The following is a 15,255-nucleotide window of genomic DNA, read 5'->3' as shown; positions in this document are numbered from 1 at the left end:
TGCCTGCATTGCACAATTAATTCTATTTATTTCAAAGTGGCTCTATACCAAGCCATTTAACTTTGCAGCACTGTGATATGAGTGAAGTGAGGCCATATGAAAATATTTGTGTAGCACAATGATTACAACTGCTTCCTTCCACACTGTGGAAAGGTCTGAATTCAAATCCCATTGAGATGGGAGAAATTCTTCAGAGGCTCCCTCTCCTGTACTATGACAAGAGTTCCTCGGACCATGTTGTTGCATTTTTTTACCTCCCATAAATTTGGGTTTATCATCCCAAAAGATTGTGAAAACTAACCACAACCATAGAATACATGCCGTTTACGACATATAGATAAGATGCATCAAGCCAAAACAATGGCTAAATTCTTAATGCAGAATTGTAGATTCTGGTGAAATATAGATTTCATCACGTCCCTCCTGCATAAGCATGAATCAGTTTACTTTTGTTTGTAATAATGGGCTGTTGTACTGCTCTTCACAAATGTGTGAAGAGCAGTTGTCATACCCAATAGCTCTGCAAATCATTACATACATAGAGAGTTGTGTTTCTCTCCCTTATACAGTCTGCTTTTCTTTTTCCTTGGTGTCTTCTGGTCCCTCTTACACTGAAGCAGAAATAGCTCTCATTGTAGACGCCTCTGTAGCCAGGTGGGCAGGAGCAGCAGTGCGTAGCACACGCTTCTTGATTAGACCGGGGTTTGAGCCCGTGACCACCAAATACGGAGGATGCGGAAAGGTTAGGGAATGACCACCACATATCCCCGGAGCAACATGGCCTTAGTTGCTAATGTTATGCTAATTCTAAAATCAACAAAACAAACTTTTTCCTCCCTCAATCTATGCCCTTAACTGCTTCACTGCTATGTATATAAACAATTAAATGGAGTTTTTGTGGAAACTCCATTTAATTGTTTTCCAACAATTTTCTCAACTGTTATGAGTACCCTGAAATAATTCAGGGTTCTCATAACAGTTGGTCTTTTATTTGACCTAGTAGAAGGCTAGGAATGACAGCACTGGAAGGCCTAATGTTTATATCTAGTAAAAGAAGACATTAGCAAAACAAAGCTTAAGATTGGTAAAAATGTCATTGCGCTATTTCATCACCTCCTCTCTCTCTCTCTCTCTCTCTCTCTCTCTCTCTCTCAATAACACCAATTTGTGTTTTTTTTTTTTTTCTTTTCCAAATAATTCAGGGTTCTCATAACAGAAAGTATGGAAGACTTAAATAGTACTATGCGCTATTATGGAACAGAAATTGATCCTTTAGCTGACATTCCATTTAACTTCAAACTGCTTGATTTGAGTGGAGAATCTTCAGCTGAAGAGCTTAGAGAAAAAATGATAAGTTGGACTTCTCATATGCCAGAACACAAATGGCCTAACTGGGTGGTAAGATCATTATTTTATTTTATTTTCAAATTTTTCATATAAAAGAGCAGTGCTGTTCTTCAGTGTTTAGTTATAAAATTTGAGGAAAGTTTACAGTACTTTTTAAGTTCTCTGTTTAACACAAGCACGACTATAATTTTGCATGTGTTAAGTGGGGGGGGGGAGCCTTGCTTACTGCACATCCGTAAAGATAACTAATTAATCTCTCTGATTTGGGATCCAAAACAACATGACACAATAGTGAATGAGGAACTCTACAACATTCTTTATTTACCACCATAGCTATCTTGAAATGCCCTCCTCAATGTGTGTTCCTGTACATGGTGAGGGGAAACTTCCATCAGTGCTGCTGATCCTTCAAATTATCATTGGGATTCAGGGTCCACAACCTAAGGTCCAGCAGGCTAACATAATAGGAATATGATATATTTGCTGTACTTGTGATTTGTGGAAGTTTGGAAAGCAGCATCCTGGTAGTTTAGGGCCCACTTCTACATTCCATTTTGGCCCCTGTTTTGACAAGTCGGGAGATGCTGATCTGACTTTCCAAGGGTGGTTACTGGGGTCAGTTGTGTGGTAAGTCATGCCTTTACCCTCATGGGCTAAGGGATAGGATTCAGGCTAGGTGGGTAGCTCTGATGTCCCACTCCCAAGAGCACATATTTCTTTTCTCTATCCTTTCGTCGGTGTCATTTCTGAGAATGAGAAACAACAGTGGTCCAAAAACCAATCCTTAGGGACCCCCACTCCTGAAATTACACCAATCTGAAGAATATCCATTAATCACAACCCTTTGCCTTCTGCCGTGCAGCCACCTAGAATCTTTCCAATAATTCTAACCTGTTTACAGTAACCTCTCATGAGGGACTGTCAAATGATTGCTAAAATCCAAATAAAGTATGTTGAAATTGTTTCCTACATCCAGATCATGAGTAAATGTGTCAAAATAGCCTACTAAGTTAGTTAAACATGATTTTCCCTTAACAAAACCATGTGTGTCCTTCAGAATGCCATATCTAAATGTCCCTGGATTGCATTCTTAATCAAGATTTTCCCTACACATTACAATTACACGGTCTGAAGTCAGACTAATGTGTAATTACCTACTTCACTCTTAAAACCTGTTTTTATGTACTGGCAATACATTGGCACTTCTCCAATCCAAAGGAATCTTTCCCTAGTCCAAAGATGCTCTCATAATTAACCTCAGTGATTCACTACACTCCCTGGCAGTCTCTCTCAAAATTAGTGGGAGCTTTACTTGCCTTTATGCTCAAAACGTTTTCTAACAAACAGCCGTGTGTAATTATGAAATCAATAATTTCGTGTCTCGCCCTCACTTGTGCAGCCTCTTCTCCGCATAAAGGGTCTTTTGTCGGTAAAGACCAATGTAAAGTACCTGTTCAATTCATCCACATCAGCTGGGTTATCTTAGACGTTCTCACACCCACTGCACAATGTTCTGATCTGATTAGCTTTCTTCTTCGTTGTATTCACATACACAAAGAATTCCTTGTTCCCTTTCTTTGCTCTCTTAGCCAATGCTTCCTCATATGCAGCCTTTGCCTCTCTAACCTTATTTGTGATACTAGTACAGAACAACTTATTCCTGTTGTAAGCTTCAGTACTTTTTGTCTCTCTGTAACTCTCCCATACTACCTTTTTCTGCTCTGTTTCACCAGCCCACTCTGCAGTCATCCATTTTGACATCCTCCTGCAATATTTTCTTAATTGTATATATGCACTCATAGCTACTGTGATTTTTGCTTTAAAAGTATTCCATAATTCAAATGTACTCACCTCCCTCTGCAATTTGCCCAGTTAATAGATGTCATATAGTGCCTTGAACTATCAAAGTCCCCTCTTCTGAAGTTAAAACCCATGCCTTTAACTACTGCAACATCTTTCAGCTGAAGATTGTGTGATCGCTACCTGACAATAGTTTGTGTACTTTAAGCCATGTGATGTCATCTGATTCGTGAGTAATGATGAGATCAAAAATATTCTCACCTCTGGTACTTTCTAAAACATGCTGGTACAAATAATAATCATCTGGTTTATTTAAAAAAAAAATTTTCTTCCACGGTGAGTTTCCGTCCCACTTATTCCAATCAATCTGTGGCAAATTGAAGTCACCCAGAATAAGACATATGCACCTGCTTACCCATTCCATCTGCATTTAGGGACTCTCATCATACTCTTCAATCTCCTGGTCTGTAGATTACTCCCACTCGTTATACCTCTGCTTTCGATTAACTCACACCAGACTTGGCCAAAGTTATCTTCATGTTCAGGCTTCTTTTGATAAGAAGCACAACACCATCACCTCTTCTTTCTTTCCTAAATACATTATACATTCTGTAATGGAACTCTTCATTCCCAATTTCGAGGTGGCACCATATTTCTGTTAGCCCTATTACGTCAGTATTAGTTGTCCTAACAAGGAGTTCAAATTCAGCTATTTTATTGATAACACTTCTGACATTACTGTACACAAATTAAGACTAGAGTTTATCTATAGTTTACTACCTTGAAACACCCTTTGAAATTATTTAGACTTGTTTCCCTAGCTTTATCTTCCCCCTCATTTAAAATGTTGCCACCCTCAAAACATCTTACCACCATTGGTTGTTGTGGCAATAAACAAGAATTAATGAGGTGAGCTGAGTGTAAGCATTACTTAGGCCCATATCATCAGATAAATGCAGATCTAAATTACCCCCCCCCCTCCCCCAAACTAGCAGTTTCTGTGAACCCTTAAGATATCCTAAATGATACTTTTCTGGTATAAAATCCTTGCACCACCTTTGTTCAAATGTGGTCCTGTTAAATATTCCCCCCCCCCCCACACACAGATCTTTGCAGATTCCCTCAAGTCATGAGTTAATCCACAAGGCTTTCAGCGTATAATCCTTCCTATCTTTTTAGGGCAGAATTTTTTTTTTTTTTTTATGTGAACCCCAAACACGAGAGGTATTAGAACCTGTAGTACTTAGTACCGTGCTTGGGTTGGAAGTTGAGAAGACGAAAGAAGATATTTGTTGACATTGGACTTGAACTTCTGTAGATTGTAATTTTCAGTAAATATGTATGAAGGAAGGTTGTTCCAGAAAACGGCAGTTGAATGAATAAATGAGGAAGATGAAAAGTTGGTTCTGTGGACAGTAAATGGATGTTGGCTGGTGGCGGCACGTGTTCGGACTGTTTTGAAAGAGAGAGGGGGAATTATAGAAGCCAATTCAGAAGAACAGTGCCCATGGAAGTATCTGTAGAAGAGGCATGCAGCAGAAACAGTACGTCTATGAGAAAGCGAGTGGAGAGACTCTGTTAGAGATGAATCATTAATTAACCTAACTGCCCTCTTCTGAATGGAATCAAGAAGCCTGACAGAGGTTTTGGGGACACCACTCCAGATGTGGGAACAATATTCCATGGCAGGGCGGATTTGCGATTTATACAGAGTGAGCAGCTGTTTGGAAGAAAAGTAACGCTGAGAGCGAAAGAGAAAACCAAGTTTTTTAGATGCAGAGGAAGCAATATTTGTAATGTGCTTGTGCCAAGAGAGATTAGAAGTCAGGGTAATCCCCAAAAGAGATATATCATTTTGCCTAGAAATCAGAGTGTCACTAAAGATAAGAATAGGAGCAGAAGAATCCTTTTTGCGAGATATAAGACAAGACTGAGTTTTAGAAGGGTTGAAATCAACTAAGTTGTCTTTGCCCCACTGGAGAATTACCTGAAGATCGGCATTTAAGGAATAGGTAGCAGATTTTCGAGAAGTTGAAGCTGATTGAGCAGGACAAGGTTTCTCAAAATGGAAAGTGGAATACAATGTGCTATCATCGGCAAAACTATTGATAGGATTTCCAGTCAATGGAAGAAGGTCATTAATATACAAGAGGAAAAGAGTGGGGGAAAGAACTGAACCTTGAGGGACACCGGCATTAGTGGAGAAGTTAGAAGACAGAGAGCCATCTACCATCACCCTCAGTGAGCGATCAGAGAGAAAACTGGATAACCAATTACAAAAAACAGTTGGTAAACCATAAGGTGGAAGCTTGTTTAGAAGACCTTTATGCCAAACACTATCAAAAGCCTTTGAGATGTTAAGAGCAACTACTTGTGTTTCAGCGAACCTTTCCATTGAATTAGTCCATAAATGGGTAACATAAGCCAGAATATCACCAGTGGATCAACACTGAATCCATACTGGCGATTGTTGATCAGACGGAAGGTTTCTAGGTAGTTTAAGAGTTCGCGGTTAATTGATTTCTCCATTACTTTAGAAAGAGTAGAAGTAATTGCAATGGGACAATAATTGGATGGGAAGGATTTGTCACCCTTTTTAGGAACTGGCTGGATATGAGCAAATTTCCAAGCAGAAGGAAAAACACCTTTGGAATAAGAAATTGAAAAAAGGCGGCAAAGAATAGGAGTAAGTTCAGGAGCACAGGTTTTGAGAACAAGTGGAGAAATAAAATCCGGACCTGGAGCTTTCTTAGCATCAAGATTCATCAAAATCCTTCTGATATCCTTTTGACGGAAGACCACAGGAGGCATTGAATGGAGCGTGTTGGGAATGGTGGGAGGTGTTTTACCAAGATCATTAATACATGAGCTGGAAGAAAAATGGGATGCTAGCAGGTCAGCTTTATCCTTGGCTGAAGTGACAACAGAACCATCTGGTTTGGACAGAGGTGGGAGCAGAGATGGGCAAAAGTTGCAGCCAATAGCTTTGGCAAGAGACCAGAATGCTCGGCTACCATTAGGGCAAGAAGCAAGTTTTCTACTCTTAGCCTGTTCAAACTCTAGTTTGGACTGATTAATAACTGCTTTACAATTGTTGCGAGCTTTGGTGTAGGCAGAAAATGAAACTGAAGAATTGGAAACAAGCCAATTACCATATGCAACATTCTTTTCTTGAACAGCCTTAGCACATTTATTGGAAAACCGAGGTTTAGATAAAGGACAAGATTTTAGAGTGGAGTGTGGAATAAAGGATTCCATTCCTACAAGAATAATTTCACTGACAATCTGAGCAAACGTTGACATCAGAAGTTTTGAAACAGTAATCCGTCCAAGGAAAAGAAGAAAAGAAATCTCGCAGGTCATCCCATTTTGCATTCTTGTAATGCCAAACAACACAAGGTTGGGAACAGCCATGAGATAAAGGCTCCATTGGAGAAGAGACAATCACCAAGTTGTGATCTGAGGTACCTAACGGACCACTCACTTCGACCATATACTTAGAAGGGTTGTTTGTGAGAAAAAGATCAAGCATGTTGGCTGTATGGTTAGGATTGTCCGTTATTCTTGTAGGTAAATGAACAATCTGCGCTAGGTCATTAGTAATTGCAAAAGCCTCAGCATCTCGACCTGCTGGGTCAGTATGACTAGAAAACGGAAACCAGCTGGAGTTGTGAACGTTAAAATCACCAAGGAAAATTACCTTACTGTTGGGAAGGTTTGACTGGAGAAAGTCAAGTTGCAAGGAGAGGAAGTCAAAGAGCTCCAAGTGATTAGTGGAGTTGGGAGAACGGTAGACAACAGATGAATTTGACACAATGAGGTAGAGAGATTTTAAGCCAGAGAAGATCAAAGAGAGGAGATTTCAAATTGCCAAGTCTCTGACAGGGAATATCAGAACGGACACATGCACAAGTACCACCTTTGAGGCGAAAGGAATCATACAGCGAATAATTTGGGCATCTGAGATGAGCAGTAGTTGAATCAACCGATAACTGAGATTCTGTCAGAAAAAGTACATGGGGTTTGGCAGACTGCAAGTGGAAATGGACATCGTTGAGATTAGAATTGAGACCACGTATATTTGTGAAATGAATTAGGAAGTGCTTACACATATACACTGGTATTCAGAGAAAGTGCATCACCCCTTAAAATTGTAATTGTCTGAATAACATAAGTATATGGCAATATTTCTTACAGATTGCATCAGATAAGATTGACATGCTTAGGTGATGACATACTATTGCATCAGCTGTTACTTTCAGCTATATAAGCACGCTCTGCAAGAGTTGCAGTCATTCCTTGCTTGTGTCAGGATGGCGAGTTACGTGCAGTTGATGCCACAAAGAAAGTGCTATTGTTGCTTTACATGAGGAAGGATGTTCTTCCCATCATATTGCTTATAGAGTGTCTTGTAATCAGTTGACAGTGAATAGATTTCTTCCCAAACTCAAGAATACTGGTTCTGGTAACAGGAAAAAAGAAACCGGATGCAAACGAGTCTCTATGCCAAAACAGGACTGCGTTTTGAAGTGCTTATGCCTTACAAACCGTAAAGCTTCTTCGTCTGAGCTGAAAAGAGAGTGGAAAGAACATACAGGAGTGGTAGCAAGTGCCAGTCACACTCAGAACAGCCTCTTGAAAACTGGACTCGTAGCCTGTCATCCTAAGAAGAAGCCCCTCCTCACACAAAAAATGAAAAAGGCCCGATTAATTTGGTGGAAGTCAGTTATTTTCTCAAATGAGAAAAAATTCAACCTGCATGGCTCTGATGGGAGACAAACGATTCGCCATAGACGTGGTGAAGAATACCTTCCACACTGTATGGTGTCTATAGTGAAATTCCCTACCAGCCAAATGATATGGGGGTGCATTTCATATTGCGGAGTAGGTCACCTGCAGTTTATAAAAGGTTCTGTAAATGCCAATGGATACTTGGCTATATTGGAAGGCAAATTGCTGCCAACCATTAGAGACCATTTCAACTTGCCAAGTAACTGCATCTTTCACGACGACTCTGCTCCTTGTCATCGGGCGAAAAGTGTAAGTAGGCACTTTTGTAGTTACGTTAGCTTCATTTCTGCATTAAGGGTTTGACAGTAATGTGTTTACATTTGTTACAGGTGAAAAAATGGTTGGAAGAACAAGTCCATTACAACTCTTAGCTAGCCAGGAAACAGCCCAGACCTGACTCCTATAGAACTGTTGGCATCGTGTGGAACTAAAGCCCCTTTGTGAAATTCAGGAAGCCATAATTCCTGTTTGGAACCACGAATTATCAGTTTATCTTCAGAAATTGATCTTGTCAATGCCTCAATGGTGTGCTGCTGTCATCAGGGCTAGAGGCGGTTCAACTAAATATTAGTTTGCACCTGGTGAACTTTTCATTTTGTTTTCCATTAAAATGATAAACTGAAGCAAATTTAGGGCTTTGTATCGTTTGATAACATTTCAACCATAATTGTCGTGTTTAAAAAACTATTGTATGAAGGTTGCAAATGCTCATTTTCGAATATTTTGAGAGCACCTATCAAATATTACTTAGCTTTGCCTTAGCTATTAATAAATATCTTTTGTTTATATTTCTATTTGTGATGCTAGTCATTAATATAACATACCAGTGCGAAAAAGGGTTAGAAATGTGAAATTCCTATGTGATGCACTTTCTTTGAACACCAGTGTACGTTCTGACCTAACTCGCGGTATTTTTTTCAGCACAGTCCTATATTTATCCAACAGGTGGCAGGTCATGTACGTTTAATATTGTTAATCCCCCATATGAATAATAATGCTCTCTTTACTTCCCTTAAAATCTGACAACCTGTTGGTAACTGTTGTGCCTGGCAATCACACTCTAGTTACAGTCCACCTATCTTTATTACAAAAAAACACTGACAATGGTCTCCCAATAAAACTTGATCACCTTTGACCAAAGCAGCCTGCACGTGACTTATTTTCTGGGACCCGAATTAAGGGTATCACTTAGCAGGTCACAAGATACTTGAGTTCCTGACAAGCTCCCAGTTAATTGTAGTTATGATTAATTGTAGGGCAAGCTCTCGTTTCTTCAGTAACTCAAATTCTTCTTGTAATGCACCAAGTTCTAATTTGAGATCAGTAACTCCTTACATTGGGTGCAAAGAAAAGAATTGCCGGTTGAGCTAGGTCAGTCTACTACACCAGCCTTAGAATATGTGCTACAGGCTATACAAACGACAAATTTGCCACTCTTATCAGATATCAGAAATGCCTGCAGGCATTTCCATCTAATCATGGCATCCTTAGTCTTTGTATTGTAATTGGATCTTAAAATACAAAGACCATTTAACAACCATTATTTAAGTAAAATTTTAACTTTAGGAAGATTATGAAATTTACATTTACAATAATATCACAGAATTTAAGTTAACAAAATTTTACAGAAATTAAACTATTGGCAAACTTTAACAACTAGAGTAATTAAATTTAAGTTACTGAATGAAAGTTACGAAGTTCCAGCCAAAATATCGATAACAAAGGCTACCTGAGTATTAAGTTCTAGCTTTCCAAATATTTTACAAATTTAAACTTACAATATATTAACAAATTCTAAATTCAACTGAATTTAAATTAACAAACTATTACAGAAATTAAACTGCTGACAAAACTTAATCACTAATAAAATTTAATTTACGGTACCCAACAAAATTGACAGCATCCCCACCAAAACATTGATAACAACGGCTATCTGAATATTAAGCTGCAACTTTCCAAATACTTATCTAAATACAAAAATAAACTAACCTTTGTAACTGTAGGAATTCAAACTAAACATTAACTACAGTTCAGCATATTAAACTGTAGTTAATAAACCAGATGTGTACCCCTGAACGAAATGTTTTATTTTATGTGAAAACATCTTTGAAAATCAAAACTGTGTAAATTTTTAAAATCAAACATATAGAACTGAAGTTATGAACAATGTAATGTTTTATACTTATGCCTGCTACTTATTCTATTGAATCAACAGTGGCTGAGTTAGTGTCATCTGGGAAGTGATATCATTTCCATCTCACATTTTCATTACCAATTTTATATATATATATATAAACCCCACACCTTTCTTACTCACAAAGGCACAATTTGGCCTTAATAGCCCTTGTGCCAGAAAATCCCCATATGAAACAAACATCTTACTCATAACACTTCCTTCTGGAGAAAAAGCCTCCAGTTTGCAATGTATATCAAACACTAAGCACATAATGAATGAATGTGCTTAGTGTTTGATATCTGAATTGTCTGTCCTTTTCAGCTGCCCAAGCTATCTCCTTCCCAATCATTGGTAGTGTTCAGAAGAATATACAGTACTTCTGATAATAGATGCTTCAACTAATGGATGCTCTTTGATGGTTTAAGTTTCATTAATCAAAATGGATATAGAAATTATAATTCTGACAGACACAAATTGGCTTTAGTTGGTCTGTATCGTGAATTTTTCATAAACAACAAAAACAGTATATCATTGGAAAACTTTATCCATCTCTTCCAACAACTCTGAATCTAACTTGCTGTAGAAATGTAGTTTCTTTGGATGTAAGCTATAAAGATTGCTTAGACAGGTGACCATTTGTTAAAGATGACTGGGCCTGAATGGATATCCTCATTCCTCTTTTTCTGTAAAAGTTATTGTTTATGAGTTACTATTTTTAATTCAACCATGCCAAATGTAAAAGTTATTTTGGGGTTGCTATTCCTCAAATCGTCCGAAAGGAGCACTGCTTGGCAATGATCATTAACAACTCCCCTGATCTTTACATCATCTGCAAATTTTTACAGATGCTGTAAAATGCCCTATATTCCCTTTGTCGGTGTTTATGAAAATCAGAAACAGCAGTAGTCCAAGAATTGCTCCTTGGGGAACCCCACTTCAGACTACACAAATCTAAAGAATATCCAGTAATCCCAGCATGTTCCAGCTTACACAGTAACTTCTCATGAAGCACTAAGTGAAATGCCATGTTGAAATCAAAGTAAACTATGTCAAAATTAATCCCTACATACGGCTCAAGGGTTAATGTGTCAAAATAGCTTAATAGGTTATTTAAACATGATTTTACGTAAAAAAATAAACCATGTTGTTCTTCAGAATGCCACTTTTTATTATTATTAATAAAATTATTATTATCATTAGGGGTATGATACAATAAAGGGTCAGCCAAAAAACAAAAAAAAAAAAAAAAAAAAAACCCCTCTCACATAGTCTTTCCACCACCTCAAATAATTAAATAATTTGTCTAGTTATTTCTTGAATTTATTTAAACTGCCCACTTCCACAGCGCCAGATAGGTTGTTCCAACAATCATCTATCCTGCAATCATCCTTACTCAATTTATGAAGAGACCCTCTCCTGGGTGGAATCAATTAATGCCATCCTAGATGAAATCATACATTTAGATGAAATTCAATCAGAGTCCCCTCGACAAACTGAGATACAATCTGATGTATATAGGCCATATGGAGGAGGAACCAGTCAGTCCCCAAGAAGCTGAAGCAGTGAAATCAATGAAGGGAAAATGCCTTGGCCATGACCTGGTTGAGGCAGAGGTGTTGAAGAGGATCTGGTCCGTGAGGCCCACACCTCATCGAAAACCTTCTAAATACTTGTCTACAAGATGGATGCTTCTCGAAAACTTGGAAAAATGCAAATCTTAAAATCCTGTTAAAGAATTCAGATAAGCCAGAACAATCACCTGCCTCATACAGACCCATAGCCCTACTGCCTGTAATAGGGAAAGTACTCGAGAAAATAATTGTCACTAGATTCCAAACAGCGTACACAGGTAAGGGACTAGGATACACCAATCAGTTTGGCTTTACAAAGGGAAGATCCACAGGATGGTAGTGGACACGGCCTCAACTGCCAATACCAAATATTTCCTCAGCCTCTTTGTGGACTTTAAAGGGGCCTTTGACACCTTCTGGTGGCAAAGCATCCTGGAGAGGTTCAGGGAGGCTGGGGTCTCAGCCCAGATTTATGGATTAATTACTAGCTACTTCAAGGAAAGGTTCCTTGCTATAACCTCGGGGACCTTCACAGTCACCAGAGGCTGCCCTCAGGATCCATTCTAGGCCCCCCTCTGCTGGAACGCGGTCTTTGAGGGTGGCTGAAGGAGGAACAGGAAAATTTCATCAAAGTGGCCTACGGACGATCTGACTTGTCCTGCTTCTTGGCAGCACAAGGAGGGATTTGGAGGACCTTGCAAAAGATATCGTGGACCATCTTTCCGGCTGGTGCTCTGTTCACAAGCTTAATATCTCTATTCCCAAAACAAAGCAAGTGTTACTTAGAGGAACCCTAAACAGACCACCAATAATCAAAGGCAATGATCATGCCATCAAGATGGAGACCACGTATAAATATCTTGGCATTTTTCTGGACAGCAAGTTTAGCTTCATCCTGCACACCAAGTATATATGCGCCTCCGTAGCCAGGTGGGAAGGAGCAAAAGTGCGTAGCACACGCTTCTTGATTAGACCGGGGTTCGAGCCCGTCACCACCAAATACGGAGGATGCAGGAAGGTCAGGGATTGACCACCGCATATCTTCGGAGCAATATGGCCTTAGTTGCTAATGCTCCTAAAAACCAAATAACAAACAAACAACAAACTAAGTATATAGTAAAAAAGATTAAGGTTACTGGAAAATTAATCAGGATAACTAGGGCAGTCTGGGGCATCAAGCCTTCAACCCTCAGACTGTATTATGAATGCATCTTCATCCCTATTGCTTGTTATGCTGCAGGTGCCTGGGGCCACAGAATCACCAACAGCCTTGTGAAGAAATACCTACTGCAGGCGCCCAAAGATTTTTCCTTTTTGCAATATCGAGAGCTTATAGAACAGTGTCCACAGTTGCATTCCAGGTCATATGCGGCAAGCTACCGATCCAACATGAAGGGAAGGCTACTTCATGTAGCCTTCCCTTCAGTACTACAGAAGGAAGAGCTTCCCTGCAAGAAACAGTGACTATGCAATAAACCTGAACATGTCAACTAAAGAAGACAATAAGAGAATAATTGAAGAAATTACGAATGAATGGGAAAGGGATTGGACTGTCTCGGCGCTAGGAAGAACCAAATATGAATTCCTACCAGAAGCTAAAATATTTGATAAACAATACGCTTCATGGTTCAGGCCTGGACCTTCACCTATCTTTTTTGCTAACCAGGCAGCGTAAACTCCAAGTTGTACTCTCTTGGACTAACAGACACCTCTCTGCCCCTTCGCATCACCAGAGACAGGCAATCACCTAATCTTCCAATTCCACATTTATCAAGACTTAAGAGCTCAACTACAAATAATCACTGACATATATGATCAATAAAATGTCAAAAATCTCATCTCGGCTCCTCAAAGGTTCACCTCGTTTGCTGACTTTGCAGACAGCCTCTTCAAATGCAGAAGAATCCTTACTACTCTAAACAAAACCCTGATGCAGATGGACAGTGAATTGGACACCCACTAACAATGACAAAGACCACAACATGACATCAAGCTGAAGAATCCTGATCGGAACCAAAAGGTTCCACAGTCCTAACTCTACTTTTCTCAAGGGATGCCTCTCTTCCATCCCCTACTGCTTAAAACTTTACTCCCCCTCCCTGCAACCTGACTTCTCCCACTGACATACAATCTTGCTTTCACTTTCACTCTTTTGGTGGGGGGACATAAGGGGAGGTTCCTCTCTGGAGAAACCTCTTCCTGGGCATATCACCAGTTCAATGTGAACTCTGGTGCACCTCCATGTGGTGAAGGACGGGAGGCAGGGGAGCAGTGAATGAACTCATTCTATGACCCATGCCTGTGAAGATGCCAGGAGCTGGCAAAACACTCAACAGAACAAACACACACCCTACACATCCACACTGCTGGCATTGGCACATCTTATACAGATGCTACAGTGGCTAATGGGGGGGGGGGGAACCCTAGAGACTGCCACGAAACATAAAAACATTTTGTACTTTCTGTATACATGTACTCCCCATATTCAAATTCTACATCCCTTATGTTAGACAGTGACACCTGTCTCTGTTACTCCCACAATTTCTGCATTTAACAACTTAATCAGTATTTCAAATTTATTTACCACGATTCTAGCATTATGTGTACATGCAAGTATACATGCATTTGTTCTTACTCTTAGTTACCCTAATACAGCCCACATATTTTCTTGTTTCCTGATGATCCACAGAACGGCTTTAAATCCCGGACACCTTGCTTTTTCTGAATTACACTCTTGATCATTGCCTCAAAGATTTTTGGTATCTTTCTGAAGTCAGACTAAACCGGTCAGTATTTACTGACTTCACCCTTAGAACTGCTTTTATATATACAGGCATACCTCGGTTAACGTTACCTCTGATAACAAAGCTTCGATATAACGAAGTCCGCAATTTCAAGCCCCATTTAACATAAAAAAAATATTCCAGTTTAATCACCTGAAATCTAAACAAACTGAAGAAATTAGTATTGGTAACGGCCGCATGGTGCAAGAAAGCCTATGGCTTTTGCTGCACCAGCCAAAAAAAAAAAAAAAAAAAATCCCAACAAAACAATGATAAAAACAAAAAATAAATAAATAATAATAATTAATAAATAAATAAAAAATAAATAAATAAAAAATAAATAAAAAGGAAATTAAACCTATCATCCTATGCGCTTCCCTTACCCGAAAGTACTATCCAGATTACCTTTGAATTTCCCCAAACTGTCGGCCTCTACCACCCATGAAGGCAACCCATTCCAGTAATTTATAACTCGCTGGCTAAAATAGAACTTCCTGCAGTCCAATCTAAACATTTCCCCCCGTAACTTAAATTTATGTCCCCTAGTTCTAGCATCATTTATAATCTTGAAAATTTTGTCCTCATTCATTTTACTGATGCCTCTCAGAGCCTTAAACACCTCAATCAAATCTCCTCTAAGGTGTCTAGTTTCCAAACTCTGCAACCCACATATTCGAAGTCTTTCTTCATAAGGACGCCCTTTTGCCGATCTCACCAGGCGAGTTACCCTTCTTTGCACCCTTTCAAGAAGCTCGATGTCTTTCTTCAGGTGCGGTCTCCATACTTG

The 15,255-nt window shown here is 39.2% G+C and overlaps 1 protein-coding gene across 1 annotated transcript in view; it reads left to right on the top strand.

The window, feature by feature from the left end:
* LOC150084636 (maltase A2-like) overlaps positions 1–15,255 on the top strand; it is a 142,344-nt gene that overhangs the window by 106,327 nt on the left and 20,762 nt on the right. Inside the window, exon 7 of the mRNA XM_090376519.1 lies at positions 1,203–1,398. Within this exon, the coding sequence (XP_090232645.1) occupies positions 1,203–1,398 (196 nt within the window). The remainder of the gene's footprint in view (positions 1–1,202; positions 1,399–15,255) is intronic.

The sequence above is a fragment of the Mastigoproctus giganteus genome, chromosome 6 (genome assembly GCF_048544385.1).
Source record: "Mastigoproctus giganteus isolate SK-2022 chromosome 6, ASM4854438v1, whole genome shotgun sequence".
In the NCBI taxonomy this organism is placed as follows: domain Eukaryota; kingdom Metazoa; phylum Arthropoda; class Arachnida; order Uropygi; family Thelyphonidae; genus Mastigoproctus; species Mastigoproctus giganteus.
This window is presented reverse-complemented; position numbering and strand designations above follow the sequence as displayed.